This window comes from Elaeis guineensis, chromosome 4 (assembly GCF_000442705.2).
Source record: "Elaeis guineensis isolate ETL-2024a chromosome 4, EG11, whole genome shotgun sequence".
In the NCBI taxonomy this organism is placed as follows: Eukaryota; Viridiplantae; Streptophyta; class Magnoliopsida; order Arecales; family Arecaceae; genus Elaeis; species Elaeis guineensis.
Genome location: NC_025996.2, coordinates 133,142,912 through 133,162,321, shown reverse-complemented (window position 1 = coordinate 133,162,321; position 19,410 = coordinate 133,142,912). Strand labels below are relative to the sequence as shown.

At 38.4% G+C, this 19,410-nt stretch overlaps 1 protein-coding gene across 1 annotated transcript; it reads right to left on the bottom strand.

Annotated features, from left to right (window-relative positions):
• Positions 1 to 15,123: 15,123 nt before the first annotated feature.
• LOC109505770 (SKP1-like protein 1A) lies at positions 15,124 to 17,601 on the bottom strand. Its single transcript, XM_073255227.1, has 3 exons — positions 17,342 to 17,601; positions 16,597 to 16,938; positions 15,124 to 15,564 (listed from the first exon to the last, which is right to left on the bottom strand). Exons 2-3 carry the CDS (start codon positions 16,906 to 16,908, stop codon positions 15,391 to 15,393), a joined length of 486 nt encoding a protein of 161 aa, XP_073111328.1. The 5' UTR covers positions 16,909 to 16,938; positions 17,342 to 17,601; the 3' UTR covers positions 15,124 to 15,390.
• Positions 17,602 to 19,410: the final 1,809 nt, after the last annotated feature.

Genomic DNA, 19,410 nt, shown 5'->3' with positions numbered 1-19,410 from the left:
CCACCACTGAGGTAGAGTATATTAGCATTACAGAGGTAGCAAAAGAGGCTCTATGGTTGAAGGGCTTGGCATTAGAGATGGACCTCGCACAGGAGGCCGTCAGGGTGCACTTTGATAGTCAGAGTGCACTATTACTTGCACAGAACTCTGTCTACCATGCAAGGATGAAGCACATAGATATCAGATATCATCGGATCAGAGAGCTTGTGGAAGAAGGCGAGATAGAGCTAGTGAAGGTCCACACCAAGGAGAATCCAGTGGATGCACTGACAAAGGTACTTTCACGGGACAGCTTTCAAAAATATGTAACACTGATGTACTTGATGGATAGAACGGAGTTGGTTGAGGCCTTGGGGCACCAAGATGGAGATTGTTGGGCCTCATGTGATTTTTTCAAGGCTCAGGGGATTAAGGCTAAGGCCAAAGTCCAAAGTCTATGAGGTGGTCATAGAGTTTCTAAGGTTAGTTTGGGCCCTAGGACGAAAGGCTGTCAGCTTTTCGGATCTTAAGGTCCAGAAATTTTGGACTTTGAGGGGCTAACTTATATTTGAACTAGGATTGAGTCCAAGATTATGAGATTGGATCAAGTCATTGGTATACATGAGCTTGGATGAGCGCAATCTTGTATTGAGTTAGTCAGGAGAGTTTTTGGGTTGAGTCATATTGACCCTGTATATAAACATACACTGTATTTGAACTCGATGAATCAAAGAAATACAAAATTATTTTCTTTCTAACCTTTCTCTCTCTTTCTTTCTCTCTCTCTGGTCTTCTCCACATCTTAGCAACAAGAAACCCTAGGGTTTCTTGGCCGCCAACCCAAAAAGGAAAAAATGGAGGCACTAGAAACCAGCGCCCCCTTATGCACGCCCCCCTGTTTATGCGCCCCCTCTTGGCCATCCAAGAGGAGTTTCAGATCTTATCTTTTATTTTTTGGAGGCTTCATCAAGAGTACTTCTAGATCTCAAAAAGTAGATTTTAGATCTGATGGAGAATGGGTTCAAATCGTAGAAAAAAATTCTGTCGATAGAATTTATAAGACTACTGAAATCCTGAAGGCTATTTTTGTTTTGCTTGGTTGCTGGCCATCAAGGATCTTCACGACCTAATCTTTGCTATTTTCTGACATCCACAACCTGAGAAAGTTGCTCCAACAGTCTTCTTATTTTCTCTAATTCAAACTAAATGGATATTGAAGGGACTGGCCTCTTTTTCTTCTTCCCATATGATGTCTTAAAGCTGATGGGTGCCAATAGATTTTGGATGCTATATTCTTATAGTTGCCTTCTAATTTTTTATGATGTGTTGGATGTATACTCCAGAAGTCAGATTGGCTAACACTTGTAAAATACTTTTAGGGTATAATTTATAATTTGACTTCAATATTAATAAAATTAAATTATTTCTATTCATATTGTATTTAATAGTATCTGTGAATCGTCCATTGGATTAATGGATAAGATAACACATATTCTCAAGAGTTAAAAATTTGAGACATGTGCTAATCTTAGTTAACTCATAAATTACTTTCGATCATAGGATCATCATGACGATAGTGATCGATCCAAAAGATTGGTGTATGATCACTTTCTTTGGATAGATGAGTCTTAAATTTATGGTATGGAGATATCGGAGTAAAAATATAGGTGCTTGTTAAGAACAAAGGTACTGAGCATGACCAATCATGAATAGTTATAAAGATATCTATCTTTTCATCAGTGACTTGTTCATAGCTGCGATTGTGTATTTAGTTCTCTGACCTGAAGTACATCAATAGTTTACCTTGAAGGTGCTGTAATTTAACTACATCATAACTCGATCTTCTAGTCATACTGAGTCTTAAGATGAGTGTAGATTGCAGTATGTTCATTATAAAAATTGGGTTGCCCCAAGATGAGATCTATCGACCTCAGTAGTCCATAAGCCCATGGTCATGGCAATGTGAAAGATAGAAAAGTATTTCTATTGGATTTCACATCGGACTAGAATCAAATAATTCTATCATATGATAGGAATGAGGTTTAATGAGTTTACTTTAATCTCAGTCCGGTTGGAACTCACGATAGAAGAACCGAAGCACATGGTAACTGCACCTAAAGGTTCTTATTCAGTTCTGATGAGTTGCCACTATATATTGCTAGGTCTCACTAGTGAATTGTGGGATCAATTAGAATTATTTCGATGATTAATAATTTTAATTGACTGAATTAGAAAGAGTTTCGATCCATCGAAAAAAGTTTCGATGATGTTACTGATGGAGATCATAATATATCTCATTACCATACAGAATTGAATCTATGCGGTCACACAACAAAGAACTTTGATCTAGGATTATTTAATGGACTTAATTAGTCCAATTGGGTCTAAGGCAATCATGCTAGCACATGATTAGATCCAGATTTCTCCAGATTGGGTTTTTCTATTGGATAGAGTTTAGTCTAATCTAATTGGACTCTTAATTTAGAATCAAGAGTTGGTTGTATTTAATCCACTTCAGTTTAATTTGAATTGGATTCAAATTTTAAAGGATAAACACCCATTTGAAAGTCAAATGGGTGCACAAGGATGGCATAAGAAAGAGGGGTGACAACATGTTGTCGCCCATGTTGTCGCCCTCTCTCTTTTTCTCCATATGTTCTTGTTGAGAAGGGACGCATGCCCTTCTGGATAAGATCCAGGGATGTGCGCCCCCTGTGGATAGGGATAAGTGGGTGGTTTCATTTAAATTTAAGTTTGAAGTGTTCAAATTTGAATTAAGTGATTAGGAAGTAATCCATTTAAAGTTAAACTTCAAATTTAAAAGGTTCAAATTTAAAACAAGTGGTTAAGATGAGATCTCATCCAAATTCAAATGAATAACTCCCAATGCCCAATAGGATTTCTCATGAAAATGTTTCATGAAGAAATATCGACGATTCAAGTGGGCTTCCATCCTTGTTTCTGCATAGAAAACACAAAGGCCGACTGTAACACCCCATCCATAATTACCGAATAGAGGTGCTACACCCCACCCTTAAATAAGAGTAAATCTACCCTTAGATAAGGGCAAAGGGAAAATTTTCTAACTGAACCTGCTCAAAATTTATTCAATCAATAATTCAATTTACTAACACCAACATAATAAAATAATGTATCATTTTCATTATCAAACTAAGATTTCATTCATCGTATCAAGTTCTATACAACTGCACCATATAACATACATTAATCCTTTAATGGTTCTTACTACATAAGTACATATGTTATCTCATAGCAGACACTTCTCTCATAACTAACATGAATAACCCAAATATACCAGTTATTATCAAAATAATTTTTTCTTTACAGCTAACAAGGCTTATATCTTTTAGTACTAGCATAGATAAAGATGCTGCTGATTATCTCCATACCTGACTAAGAAGCTTCAAAGCTGCAATAAAAAGAAATGAAGGGGAGTAAGACCTTAGTCCTAGTGAGTGAATAAATCATCTAATAATATAAAAATAGAAATGCTCTTCTTATATATTTAATATGATCCATAAAATTGAATATACCACGTAAATTAGAAAATAGCACATAAAACTGAAACTATTGATACATGGTCAAACTTTGATAAGCTGAACATGAGTAAATTGAAAAATGAATGACATTGTAATTGAAACTTTAGAACTTCTAATCACTTCCAAACTTCATATGCCAAACATAGATAACCAAATGATAAGTTATGTTGATGCTAATGTCTTCCACCAACGGTACCACAGTGCACCCCTACCATGGACAGTCGAGGTTAATAAGCCCCACCGAGCGATGAATCTCAGTTAATAAGTTCCACTGGACATAATGAATCGCAGGGAGGTACCAGCTTATGCTATGCATGATGTTATGGCACATCCCTGAGGTTGATCATTCCTAAGGGAGGCCTGCTGAAAATATGCTTAATAAACTTTAGAAATGCTAGAAAACTCATTCAAACTATCAGAAACTCATAAATACCCTGCTGTCTAAAATCAATCACATATATCTCTATATATTCTTTGAACCAGCTATTAAAAGAAAATCATTTCCTATTTCCAAGTTTGCACATACAAATATATGCTGAAGAATATGTAATATTTTTCATAAAACTTAATAAAGAAAACACCACAATTAGATAAAGAACCCGCTGACCAAAAATGGCTGACTTTAGCTACAGCTTTATCTTAAATCTTGATATTTGACTCACCCAATACACTTCTTGAGCTTTTCCCCTCCTATAGAGTTAATACATTCAGATTAACACGATTCCAACATGATACATAAATGAAAGAATATAGACTTGCTTCCTTATACTTATCTAACTTCATCTAGTCCTTACTTTTGCTTCTTAGGTTTATTCTTTAACTCTCCAACCTCTTACCTCAGCTTAAATCGGTTTTCACCGCATACATCACACGAGCTCTTTAGTTGGTCCTCCTTAATGTAATCATTACAGCATGCATCTATCTTCTCATATCCCATGCTTAATCCTTTTATCTTTTTTTTTGAAGCATAGAAGCTTCCAACAAGCTTCTCATCCTTCGGTTGCATCTTCTTTATTACTATTACCATTCTATCATAATAATTAATCATCATATTAAATTCAATCTTTAAGTTCAACAACTTTGACACAGCTAATAATACAGTGTGTATTTCACATCCTGACCATAATGGTTCATCAACATCTTTCGGCATATGATAGAAATCACCGTTGTCAGCTTCTGCATCATCCTCCATATTTCAGTCAAATTCAGGATCAGTGGCATCCATAAACATATCTACCATTCTATTTGTGTCCCTGTCCTGCTAACTTCTAATCCCTTGCAACTGTCTTCCATATCTTCCCATGCAGGTACCAATGCTTGTAGTTTGACATAAATCCACTCTTATATAAATGAACAAGTATTATATCCCAATCAAGTATTTCTCTATTGACACATCTCTTACAAGAACAACAAGCCCGTCTTTAAACTAAGAGTGCCATATTTTCAAAAGTATAAGCATAGAAGTACTTGACATCCTTCTTATGTTCAACAGAAATTATCCTATCGACTACTCGATAGTCCATCTGTGGCACACTGTCTAAGGATTCTACATATTCAAATATAAGATAAAATATTTATTAATTATTTTATCATTTAAAATAACTAATATAATAAATACATCCTATCATCAACTAATAGGTATAGAAGGTCCTATCCCATTCAAGAATTATATTAATTTTATAGGTCAAGTACAATAATCAAACGATATGTAATAGGGGTCAAAAAAATTTTTTATTGGAATGCCTTTTCAAGATCTGTAGAGACCTGAAACTAGTAGCAATCACCTAAAAAGGGGCATCCAACTAGGGGATGTGGCGGCCCTAAGAGGGGGGGCACCAATTGGGGCTTGGCACTAGGGTTTATTGGTGAAGGGTGCCAGGGTTTGGGCATCCTCCCTTGAACCCTAGATGGCGGCTAGGATTTTTCACACCAAAAGGGGCGGCAACCATAGAGAGAGAGAGATGAGGAGAGAGAAAGTGAGGAAAAAAATGATTTGTATTAACTTTGGCTCAATCTGAAACCAAATACAATGTATATTTATACAGAGTCAATGTGACCCAAATCAAAAACTTTCATGGCTAATCCAATGTAAGATTACGCTCACCCAAGCCCATGTACACCCATGACTTGATCCAATCTCACCTCCTTTGGACTCAAACTTAGTCCAATATAAGTTAATCCTATAAGGCCCAAATCTTCTGGACCTTAAAACTGTGAAGGCTGACAGCCTTTCACCCTAAGGCCCAAATCAGCCCAAGAACCCCCATGAATGCCTCATGGGTTAGGGACCTTGACTTTTTTTCTTGGCTACCTAAGGCTTTGGAGTACCACACCAGATCTTACAATCTTCACCTTGGTGCCCCAAAGCCTCAGCAAACTCTATCTTGTCCATTAGCCCCATCAGTGCTACACATCTACGAAAGCTGTCCTACAGAAGAGTCTTTGTAAGTGCATCAGTTGGGTTTTCTTTTGTATAAACTTTCACCAGCTCCACCTCACCTTCTTTCATGAGCTCTCTGATCCGGTGATACCTGATATCAATGTGCTTCATCCTCGCATAATAAATAGAGTTCTGTACTAACAAAAATGCACTCTGACTGTCACAATGTCCATTCAACCATAATGCCTCCTTTGTTGCCTCCATGATGCCAACGTACTCCACTTTGGTAGTAAATAAGGCCATGATAGACTGCAAGAAAGGTCTCCATGAAACGGGACCCCCATTCAAGCTGAACACAAATTCTGTTGTTAAATGCCTGGTTTTCATGTCTTTACCAAAATTTGTATCCACGAACCCTTCCATCTGTCTTCGAGCCTCTTTGGATATGTTAGAGCATCTCTCAACACCTCTTCTCTGTCTGTAGTATATGCCAACTCTAACTGAACCCACCAAGTACCTGAAGATCCCCTTCAGTACTCGTCGGTGCTCTCTGCCAGGCTACGCCATGAATCTGTTGACCTGACTCACTGTGTGGGCAAGATCCGACCTATAATACATCATTGTATATATTAGACTTTTTACTCTTGAGGCATATGGTACTCTCTCTATCTTTTGAGCCTCCACCTTAGTCTGTGGTGACATGATCTTTGAAAGGCTGATGTGTCCGACAAGTGATAGCACTGCCCATTTGGCATCCTTCATCCCGAATCTTTCTAAGACCTTTCGAATGTAGTCTCTTTGAGATAAATACAGCAACTCCTTAGCTCTTTCTCTGAGGATCTCCATGCCTAGAATCTTCTTTGCAGACTTCAAATCCTTCATCTCAAACTTCTAAGATAAGGCTGCCTACTATTCTTGCATAATCTTCCAACTCTTGCATGCTATTAGCATGTCACTACATATAAGAGTAGGTACAATCTAGACTCATCCTCTTGAGTCTTCACATATATACAAGGATCAAACTCACACTTGAAAAGCCCAATGCTCCTCACATAAGAGTCGAAGTACTTGTACCACTGTCTCGATAACTACTTTAACCCATACAGTGACTTCTGTAGCAGGCAAACCTTTCCTTTAAATCCCGACTCTCTGAACCCTTGTGGATGCTCCACGCATATGCTCTCCTCTAGATGACTATAGAGAAAGGCCGTTTTGACATCCATCTACTCCAGTTTTAGATCCTATTCTGCTATAATACTCAACAACATGCATATGGATGTATGCCTAATGATCAGAGAGAACACCTGGCTAAAATCGATGTCTTCCTTCTAGGAGTATCTCTTAGCTACTAACCTTGCCTTATATCTGATACCTCCCTACTCTGAAGGTCCTTATGTTAGAAAATCCATTTGCAACCAATGGATTTCTTCCTCTATGGCAGCGGCACCAACCATCAAGTTTGATTCTTGTGGAGGGATTGCATTTTTTCAGATATTGCTTGGACCCACCTATCTCTATCATGACTCTACACCACCTCCTCATAAGTATAGGGATCTCCATTCACTATCACTAGGCTATATGACACTAATTCTTTGAAGCCATATCAATCCAGTTGCCTCACATTCCTCTTTGGCTTGTGCAGTGCAACCCCGATGTCTGCTCTGAGTCCAACTTATTCCTATTGAATCTCTCAGTTTCTACCTTCCATCTCAGCATTCTTCACTTGTGGATATATCTTTAGAGAGTGATCCACCTAAATATCAAGTCCTCTAGGTGCACCTACAAAAGGTAAAATAGTGTAGAAAGTTAGCTATCTGCCGCTGCCTGGCTAGATCTCCCACTGCTCCTGCTGTTCCTCCATGCTTTCTTATCTTTGAAGAATTGAGTTTTCATCAAAGATCATATCTCTACTGATGATGGCCTTCTTTTTCAAGGAATCTCATAGCTGGTATCCTTTAATACCTCATAGATAACCAAGGAACATCATGTTTTTTGATCTGACGTCCAACTTGCTCCACTCACCAGCACCCACATGCACATAGGTCGTGCACCCAAACACCCTTAGATGGTTCAGCTCCACCTTCTTTTCAGACAATTTCTCTTCTAGAATTCCACCATCTAACTTGGTGTGAGGTGATCAATTCATCAGATAACATGCTGCATCAACTATATCTATCCAGAATACCTTAGAAAGCCCTACTTGTAGCCTCATGCACATTACTTTCTCCAAAAAGATTCTGTTCATCCTTTCGGCCATCCTATTTTGTTGAGGAGTCTCCCTTATGGAGAAGTACTTTTTGATACCACATTCTTCACAAAAAATATAGAACTCCTTGCTGGTGTATCCTCCACCATTGTCTGACCACAGACACTTCACACTGCAACCCTGTTCTTTTTCTATTTCGACTTTCTAGACCTTGAACTTTATGAAGACTTCTGATTTCTCCTTCATGAAATAGACCTAAACCTTTCTTGAGAAATCATCTATCAGGGTGAGGAAGTATCTCGCCCCATTTCTGACTGAAATCAGGGCTAGTCCCCACACGTCAGTGTGAACTAGCTCTAGTGCAGCTGTACTGCAAGCTGTGCTGATGGCAACTATACTCTCTTCTACTTGCCTATCTGGCATGGCTCACACACCTCTGAAATACCTCCATCCAGATCTAGGATCAACCCATTCATACTCAGCACTTTCATCCCTCAATCTCCCATATGACCCAGGCGGAAGTGCCACAACCAATAACCTCCTACTGATCCTACGCTGCAGCTGCTACATCAGATTCTTTGGTCACCATAGATCCCTTCATCTTGTATAGATTATTCTCTAACCTCCTTCCTATCATCACTATCATGGTTCTATTGGAGATATTAAACACTCCACTCCTGGCATGACTACTAAAGCTATAGCCGCTTCGCTCCAGGTAGCCTAGTGACACAAGATTCTTCCTCAGTTCTAGGACTGCTTCACATTTATGAGAGTCCGCACCATTCCATCAAATATCCTCATCCTGATAGTTCCTATACTAGCAACCTTATATGGATGATCATCTCCAAGTGTCACGCTCCTTTCATCCATCTTGATGGATGTAGAGATCCAAGACTAGTTTGGTGTGTAGTGGTGAGAGCAAGCTGAATCTAGGGTCCATACTTTTATGCTATTTTGGTGACCATCCAACACCAAGAGGTTGTCCTCTACCTCAAGATTAGCCACCATACTCAGCAAATCAGATCCTTCCTTTTCTCCCTGCTTCTTCTTTCAAAGCGGATAATCTTGCTTCAAGTGCTTGATTTCATTGCATTTGAAGCACTTAGCTTCCTTCTTCCCCTTTTGGGACTTTGACCGTCCCCTTTGCTTGCTTCTTTTCTTTCCTCTTTCAGATCTCTCCCCCATAGCCAAGCTCTCCTGTGGAACACCTTCTTTGGTCAACTTCTCCCTCTGTTCATTGGGTCGCAGTATCGAGATAATATCTTCGTAGTATAGTGTCTCCTTTCTATAGACAGCATCGTTACCAAAGGATCATAAGAAAGGGGCAGCGAGCATAGCAAAAGCAATGACTTGTCTTCCTCCTCTATCTTCACCCTAATATTAGCAATTCATTACTGATTTAATTAAATTTTTGGATGTCTACCATGATATCTCCACCTTCCTACATCTAAAGGCTGTATAGTCACATCTTCAACATCAGCTTATTGCACATATTCTTCTCCATGTACAAGGTGGATAATCTCGACCAAAATTCTTTTAGAGTCCTCCATTCCAACATCAAATAGAGTGCCAAATCCGCTAAATAATCTCTAATTACTGAACAAGCTCTCTTCTCCAGAGACAACCACTATCAATCTATAAACCCTTCAAGCCTCTCCTCCAATGTCAGATCCAACTCATGCTGAACCAACAAATCTTCTACTCAAATTTTCCACATGAAAAAGCTCTCCTTCCCATCAAACTTTTCAAAGTCTACTTTTATACTACTTTTTATGGCTGAATCCAAATCATAAACGTAGCAAACTACAGAGAGATTTGAGAAATACCTTGACACGATGTTGCTGAAATTTCAGCTTTTGAAGATCTTGCTTTTCCTAGCTTCTTCCTGCTTTCCATATGAACCCCACTCTGCTATCAACTGTTGGAACACCTTCTCAGGACCTGTGAAGACCTAGAATCAGTAGCAATCACCAAAAAAGGGGTATCCAACTAGGGGATATTGTGGCCACAAGAGTGGGGCGCCAACTAGGGCTTGGTGCTAGGGTTTCTTGGTGAAGGGCACTAGGGTTTGGTCATCTTCCCTTGAACCCTAGATGGCAGCTAGGGTTTTTCACACCAAGGGGGGTGGCAACTAGAGAGAGAGATATGAGGAGAGAGAAAGTGAGAAAAAAATGATATGTACTAACCTTGGCTCAATCTGAAATCAAATATAATATATATTTATACAAGATCAATATGACCCAATCCAAAAACTCCCATAGCTAACCCAATATAAGATTGTGCTCATCCAAGTCCATGTATGTCAATGACTTGATCCAATCTCACTTCTCTTAGACTCAAATCTAGTCCAATACAAGTTAGCCCCTCAAGGCCCAAATCTCCTAGACCTCAAAACTGTGAAGGTTGATAGCCTTTTAGCCTACGACCCAAATCAGCCCTAGAACCATCATGAATACCTCATGGATTATAGACTTTGGCCTTTTCTTTAGCCACCTGAGGCTTTGGAGCACCACACTAGGTCTTACAATTTCGACAGCATCTCTTCTTAGTTCTCCTCCACATGGCATAAGATGTATGAGGAGAACTAAAAAAAAATACTGTTCGAAATTTTTTTTGAACCCTCAATATACCATTTGATTACTGTAATGACCTATATAATTAATTATATTTTTTAAATTATTCATACTGAATAATCAATTGATCAATGTATATAATTCTCTCATCCATATAAAAATATATAAATATAAGATGCCGTAGAATGTGTACATTAATCAAAAAATAGGTCTATGGTTATATGCATTGTAATATTTTTAAAATTTTTAAATTAGTAGATTTGTAAGTAAAGAGCATCATTGCAAACGGGGATGGTCAGGATGCATGTCCCGTGCATTCTGACTTGGAGGATGTCAGACAACTAGGCCGCACGAGCACACCAGCATAGCATCCAAGCAAATCATATCCTAGAGATTCTAAAGTATCGAGCGGCAATGCAAATAGGACTGAAAACGGATCAGATTGGGCCAAACCACACCCTCCTTGAGTCTAATCCAAATTTTTTTTTAGACTTCGGACCAGACTTAGGGTCTAAAATTCAATCACCGAGCTACTCCGACCACCACTAGAGTAGATGAGTAAGCTAGAGCCAGTCCGGTAGTGGCCCAGTCTCAAACTCCTACCGTCGAAAGAGTAGAGCTACTCTCATCGAAAGCTTCTCAGAGTAGTTCCACCTCTCGAGAATAATATTATTTAAATTAATAATATTATTAATTTAAATTAATTAAATATTATTAATTTAAAACTAATTTAACCAAATTTAAATAAATATTATTCATTTAATTTAAATATTAAATTTAATTTAACTAAATCTAATAAATATTAATTTAAAAATATTAAAAAATTTAAAATAATGATATTTGGCGACTGCTATGGAGCTGTCACCGCCGTCATCACTAATACTCACCAGATAAACCAGAAGGCGATGCTGTGGTATGGAGGTAGCGCTGCACGATAAGAGAAGAAGGGGGAGGAGGAGGCAAAGGGAAAAAGGGGGAATGAAGAATGGGGGGAGGTAGGCCATGAATAAAAAATTATTCAATCACATGGGATGCCAGGAGAAAAATTGAATAGATTAGCAATTAAAATTTTTATAATATTTATGAAATCTCACATTAATTTACAGTAGAAAAAAGATCAATGTTGAAAAAAATTTTCAATCAATTTACTTTGTGAGATCCGGATGTGTAGATCCTCTACTCGCATATATGCCAAGCAATATAGGAGAGAGGGAGGAAGAACTCTTCAAGAGGGAGGAAGAGGAAACATTAGAGATCATATCTCAAAGCTAGGGAGGAGCCCACATACCACACCACCAAGAGAGGGGAGGACGCCTAGAGGAGAGAGACGCCCAGGGGAGATCATGCCCAAAAGGGGACGCCCAAGGGAGGAGCATGCCTAGATGTATTGCTCACTTGCTTTCTCTCTTCTCCATACCTCTCTTTAAATAGACAAGAGGTCCTAGATCAAATCAAACACTTTCACATGTTAGGAATAGGACTCTCCATGTTTGAATCAAATCCAAACTCTCTAAAATACAAGGATTTTCAAGTAGGAGAGGCACCAACTTGTGCCTTTCTCTCTATGCCGCATGCCCAAGGGGACCCTCCTCCATCTTGGTTGGCCCATATGGTGAGAGAACACATGAAAAACATGGCTACGTAGATCAAATTAGGTTTGGTTCAGATTTGGATTCAATTCGAATCCAATTCAAATCTGATTCGAATTAAATTCGAAAAGACTGCTGATCCTAATCCAATTAGGATTCTTATCCAAGTCCAACTTGATAAATTAATCCAATCAAATCTTGATAAAATTAAATCTAATTAAATTAGATCTGATCTAAAGTAATCAAAACTCGAATCTAATCTCATAATTGCTTGAAATATTGATTTGATCACATTCATTTCCGAAATCAAATCTACACCTCATGTGTAGTGCTAGCTGGACATAGTCAGTGTTTAATTCCATATGATCTATAACTTAATTTTTAATTAAGTTAATTTACATATTCAATCAAGTCTCATACTTTCAAATTGAACACATAAATATCTGATCAATTCTTTTCTACATCGTTTGACTTTGTACGTGACTTCATAAGTTCGAACACTAAGCCGGTAGCATTGGAACTCCTTTCTATACTAATCGAAGTAACCATTTAGCAATGATATCCAATATCCATATGGGTCGAATAATTACAAAGCAACATTTAAGAACCTTGGTATATGGTTACCGCACAATTCATCCCTTTGATCCCAATGCTCAGGATGACTTAGGGTTTAACTGTCAACCCTGGATGAGTCATCCACGTTATATTTCAATCTTTCAAATCCATCACATGGATTATCCTGATCAAAATTTTACTACATTGAAATACAGTGATGCATTAACTCCTGAAATTCGGAGGGATCAATCACATCTTGACTCACATACCGACTTCATAAGTATTTGACTGTACCCAATAGCATTCCATCACTGTATTAAAAATACAGATAGTCCGGTACCAAAGCACAGTAAGTTGCTTGCAAGTCATCGTGGTGATCTCAGATTAGAGGGATACTTATGCACATATCCTTTTGCAAAGTTCTCTTGACAGTAGAGTACTCCATAGGTGAGTCACTATTCAATGACGATATACTCCTACATCTCACCTGTATACGATATTAATATCTCCACACTCCTTGATTAAGAGGACAACCAACCCATATGGCATACAATGATCTAAATAAATATTATTGTCCTTGTTAATAACGTATCATTTGATCGCAAACAAGTTTAAGAATTGTTCGATAAATTCTCCTTTATCGATTATATCATAGTTCTAAAGATTTTAAAGAAAGATGTACTTTTATGATGAACTTATCAAAATAATTTTTTTTTATTAATAATTTATATGTACAAATTAAAAAAGTTCAATCATCTACAAATAGATAATTAACTTTAGGATATATTTTTCAATAGGTCGGGGGCTCAGGGAGGCCGTCGGGGGCTCGATGAGGCCTAAGGATTGGGGGAGGCGACCGAGGGCTCGAAGAGGCCTGGGGTCTTGGGGAGGCGACCAACGCTCAGAGAGGCAATCGAAGGCTTGGAGAAGTCGGATTCGACAGCACGATGGGGGAAAACAGGGATTGGTGGTGGGATAAAGAGGGGGGCAGCGAGGGGACCAGAGGCAGGGGAAGAGGGGGGTGGGGGAGCAAGGGAGCCATTAGGGGAGCAAGGGGAGGGGGAGAAGAAAGCCGAGGGTGGGGGGGAATAAGGGGAGAACGAGAGGGTGGGGGGTTCGGTTGGTCGCCAATCGAGGAGCCGGGTGGGGAAAAATGAGGGTGGGGACAGTGAAGGGGAAGGTGGCAGTGAAGAGGGATGCCGGTAGGGATGTTGGTGCATGCGTGAGTTGGAGAACTAGAAGAGGGGGAGAGGGGGGCTCGATCGATCATCGAGAGGGTGAGGGGGGGTCAGTCGGTCATCGGTGGGTGGGGGAATATCGAGAGGGGGGTGGGGGAAATGAGGGTGGGGGCGCTAAAAAATGCGAAGAAGCCAAAAATTGAGGGAGGGGGGGATCGATGGCAGAGAAGTTTAGGGATATTAACGACAGCTAAAATCATCGCTAATATTATTTCACTTTTAAAAATTAAAATTTTAATGTAGTAGTGATGGCATAAAGCCATCGCTAATATCATCTTTCTGTTGCTAATAAGCTTACCAGTCAAATTTAAAAAAAAATACTAGTTATTAGCGATGGCAATAAGAGAGCTAAAAACCAAAAAATCTATTGCTAATATTTTTTTTGCGATGACTTATCTTTTGGTCACCATTTGTGATCGATAAAAATGGTTATTAGCAACGGCAATACTGCCATAGCTAATGGTCATCGCTAAAGGTCTATTTTCTTGTAGTGCACAAAAGCTATGGATTTTTATTACAACAATAAGATTTTGGGATAATACAAAAATATTTAAGAGGCTTAACCCTAAAGACTATTAAGCACGATTAGCATCCCTACTCATTAATGTAAGACCTATGATAAAAGAGAAATATTTTTTAATCATAGCATAAGGAAAGGGTGACAAGTAATTCCTCAAGCTGAAACAATGCTGGCCTAGCAACTTAGCATGCAACTATCTCTTGTTTATAGAACAAATTCCAAAAAGTTACAGAATACCTCACTAAATTTCACATATAGGAAACGTGCTCCTCTTGCATTACTCTTATTAAAGGAAAACAATTCCTATTGATAGCTCTCCGTCGTACTATGGTTCTTAGAATATATTCACAAGAAATACTCCAGAGTGATGTTGGTGATATTCTCAAATGATTTTATTTCTTTAATAATAGTATAAAGAAACAAAAATAATATATGAAATAAAATTGCAGACATATAGAGGGAACAAACAAGACTATAAAATTAGTATCTCATGGCACAAATTTATCAATACTTGAAAGTATTCAAAGCTTTATAGTCATTAACATAATTTTAAATCATGAAACATGTGTTTGGATCGTGTAACTAAACAAACTGAAGAACAAAACTAATGAAAAAATCTCAAAAGCAAGCTACTTCCCAAAGTTAGCTATAGCTTCTATGTTCTATCCACCATGTACCCTAGTTCTGCAAACCAACATACATGAGAATTAAAAACTTATTTAGCTTCCTTTTTGTCACCAATCAACCACATACTATGTAGCATGATATCTTGAGTTGAAAGCCCACACTTTCAGTCGAAGGCCCATTGGTTTTCCTTTTGGATCTCTTCCTCTTCCTCTGGAGTGAAGTCATTCTTAATGTTGAAAGTCTCACGGATCTCTTCCACACTCTTCCCCCTAATCATGCTAGCCATTTGTTGACATCCAAGGTCCAAGAGACCCTTAATATCGAGATAATTGGCAGCCTGAAATCAACAAAGAAAATGTTATCTTGATTTTCTCCCACATTGTTCAACAAACATAAGACATTACATAGAAGGATGATTATGATGAGCTAAAGAAAATGACTATTATCTAAAGAATATTTTCATTTTTGAAATCTACACCAACCAAAGAGCAATATGTTCATTAATGGTAGACATGCAATTATTGATGTTGAAACAAATTTTGAAGTGGTGACTGAAATACAATTTAGAGGACATAATTTAATTTATTTTTTTAGAAAATGAGAGTCAAGCTTTGCAATTTAGTTATTAAGGCCTGCAACCTCTATCATAGGGGGCAAGAAAAGGACGTACTCTGAATAAAAAGAAGAAATGGAGACCAATATGTGTTTATCAAATCATACATATATTATACAAATTATATAATTAACTCGCTATATGATTACACATGGAAGATCCAAACAATAAAAGGACATATTTGATGCTTCTGATGAAATATTGATGGCGTTGCCCATCACTTTTCTTTCAATAATTAAAAAATAATAAAGAAGATCTAAAAAACATGATGAAATGCTCAGAACCTCGCATATGGATTAGCTCTCTTCTTTTAGATTATAGAGAAGCTGCTTATATACAGGGGGAGACAGCCTGACAACCTGATTAGTCATACATAACCATGTCATAATAGATGAGGGCGTATATAGTTCAGATATCAAATTTTGTACCATGATCCTAATATCAAAATTTATGTGGGTTTGCTCTCAGTTATTCATTGTGAGCTCTATTTAGTTTGCTCTTTGCAATTTGGTCTTAACAATTTGATCATTATCTCCCTCTAAATAGAATAGAGATAATCCACCGAATGATTCTTGAATTAAATTTGTTTCAGATTCAAGCTCTCCTTTCTGTAAAACTAAACACAATAATTCCATACCGTCCCATAATATAACACTTTCAATTTAACATATCAAACTCCATGCTTCTGAAGGCTAGGAAAAGAGAGAGAGAGAGAGAGAGAGAGAGAGAGAGAGGAGGAAGGCTTGAGGATCTCACCAGAAGAATGTCATAAAGGATGGTCTGATGTACATCAATATATGCAGCATCCCAGCTCTCGATCTCCTTGTCGGTATTATGGCATTCGCCGAGTGCACTGGTGGTGCCGGCATGCTTCCTGCAGTACTCGATCACCTTGTCGAGGGTCTTGGCATCGACGTTGAAGAGAGGGATCGTGTTCTCCGCGCAGCCATCGTCGATCATGTTGCCGATCAACTTCGACTGCCTCGCCGTTGGCTCCTCCACTTCAAATTCCACGCCGTCTGAGCTTCTTAGAACGATCTTCTTCTCTATCTCAGCCGGCGACGCCATCGTCTTCGTCTTCTTTCTCAACTACTCGCTCTGCATTTCAGCAGAAAAGAGTATAGCGTTTATTCATTCATAGATGGGAATAGGAGGAATAAGAGAATAACTCAAACGGAGGACTCCTGAGCTGATTGGGATCGTGACTGGTCCACCTGGACCAAGCCCGATCGAGGTCGCCGATGGGGGCAGACGGGAAGAGGTGGAAACCAGCCAAAAACAGGGCCGAACACCCTTTGCTCGGTCGTTTTCGAGTCCCAGCCCACTCGCCGGCGGCTGAGGCCCTCAGCGAGGAACGCCGGCGGCGTAGGTGGCCGGAAGAAGGGCAAAAATACTAAAAAAGAAGAGGGGACGGAACAGGGCATCACTCCGGCAAGTTTCTGAACCGGCAGCGATGGTTCGAGGACTTCAAAAGAAGAGGAAGCAAAAGGTCGGAACTTACCTGAGCTCCGGCGAGATTCTCCGGCCTCAAATTCCTTCCGTCAGGCGCAACGCTAGGATTCAGCTAGCTCCACATGGAAGAAGAGGGATAACTCGTGGTTGAGTGCCCTGGAGGGGAGAGGTTCCTTTTATAGAGGACTTCCACCCGACGCCGGCCTGCCCTAGGAGTCCGTTTCCCACCCGGACTCATAGGAGAAGAAGACTCCCATGGGGACTCTTCTCTTAGATTTTTTTTTTTTCCCCTCCTCCTCCGACGGTTATTTGGACCCCGCCATGAGAAGTGGACCCAACCTAGCCTGCTCTAATGTTGTTGTTGACCTATCCATGCTTGTATTCCTTAGCCCAATTTATTTTCTAACATGTGGAATGCCTTTGATACCATGATCTCAGTGTCCGTGGAAGAGGACTAGCACGCGAGGTTAGAGATGCTGCGCTGGGAATGCATAATTATCTTATTAGTTATGGTTTAAATTTTCAATTCTTCATATGTTAGTTGGCAGATCAACTCATGTCTCACTATATTAATACTTTTAATTTTTTTTTGAAAAATAGATTGTCCTATTTTTATTGAATAAACTTCTCTTGGCATACTTCTCTGGTCCATTCAAGGGAGAAAGAGGTAAATAGTATCCCCAAAAATGGGATTGATTATATCAAGTTACGTAATTCTGGCCATTGAGTCTTTGGATTTATTCTCACCGAAGGATCTCCTGCACATAATCCATGAATAATCATAAATAATTTTTTTTAACTTCGGCCATGGAATTAATAGAATAGCCAATAAATTTCAATGGGTGAAATCAAACAATATCATCCTTTTGTTACAAAAAACAAATCTCATATGAATTTTATTTTTAAGTAAAATTTAAAATTCACTTATCCTATTTAGGATTTGATGATGCCAATTCAAAATCAGTTAGTAACTTTGATTTTTTTTTCGCTTCTTATGAGGACTCCATCAAAAGTTATATTGGATATGTGAAAATGGTATACATGAATGTTCAATTATAGATGTATATATTTTGTAAGATGGACATGGGCTGGGTCAATGGCAACTAATCTAAAATAAAATAGACCAAGGCTCAAACAATTTATCCATCCTTTGAGATTCTCTTCAGTCTGACTTTGAGTTTTAATTAATATTGTATGCTAGTCTTTTATTTTGTTAAAAAAGTTTTAGACTAGTGTTTAGCTCAAATGCAACCTCAAGGTAACCCTATCACTGTCTCTTTGCACACCGGGTTTTTTCCATCTTCCTTTCATTAATTGTGTCATAACACCATCCAACCAATCCATGATTTATACTACCATAAGCACCAATACTTGTTTCCACAAAATCTATACACTTGCATATCACAATAAGTTTTTAGGATATTACAAAAATATTTGAGAGGTTTAACTCTAAAGACTATTTAGTACGATTAGTGCCTATACTCATTGAAGCAAGAACTATAACAAAGTGAAACATTTTTGAATCATAGCATAAATAAGAAAAAAGCATGACAAGTAGTTCTTCTATCTTAAACTCCTCACCATCCAAACTCCTCCAAGTGATTGTTTTCTTCTCCTCTGTCGATTCTTAGCCATTGAGCGGAGCATTGCTTCTTAATTATCTTTTGGATTATTGTCTTATTTGATTAGCCTCTTCAATTGGTTGCTTTTAATCTCTTGGTTCTTGAATTTTACTTTAAGTCTGGACCAATTAGAGTCTTGATTAGCTCAATCTCTCAATTTTCTGTAAAGAGGATAAGAAGTATCAAATCCTACATAATATTAATTAACTAGTTTAGAACTCCGTGTAATGCACGGCATGTGATTATTTTTTTTTCAGATAAATTTTATGATAATCAACAACCTTAATTCCGTGAAGTTTCTTCATAAATTCATAATTTTCTATTATTTTTATTTTTAATCATTGTTTAGATCTTTCTATCTCTCATTCTCCTTCTCTTTCAATCCTCTCTTCACACACCTCCAACTCTTTCAATAGTAAAATTGACAATATCGACCATCGGCCACCACTACCATCAATGACCACGGTATTTTCGAGCTCGAGATGGAGCAAAAATA

What these genes read in the sequence shown, in the direction of transcription:
- LOC109505770 (XM_073255227.1), bottom strand. Translation starts at nt 16,908, where the DNA reads ATGGCGTCGCCGGCTGAGATAGAGAAGAAGATCGTTCTAAGAAGCTCA. An exon ending in TCCTTTATGACATTCTTCTG is followed by an intron (nt 15,565 to 16,596) that starts GTGAGATCCTCA and finishes TGTTGATTTCAG; the next exon opens with GCTGCCAATTATCTCGATAT.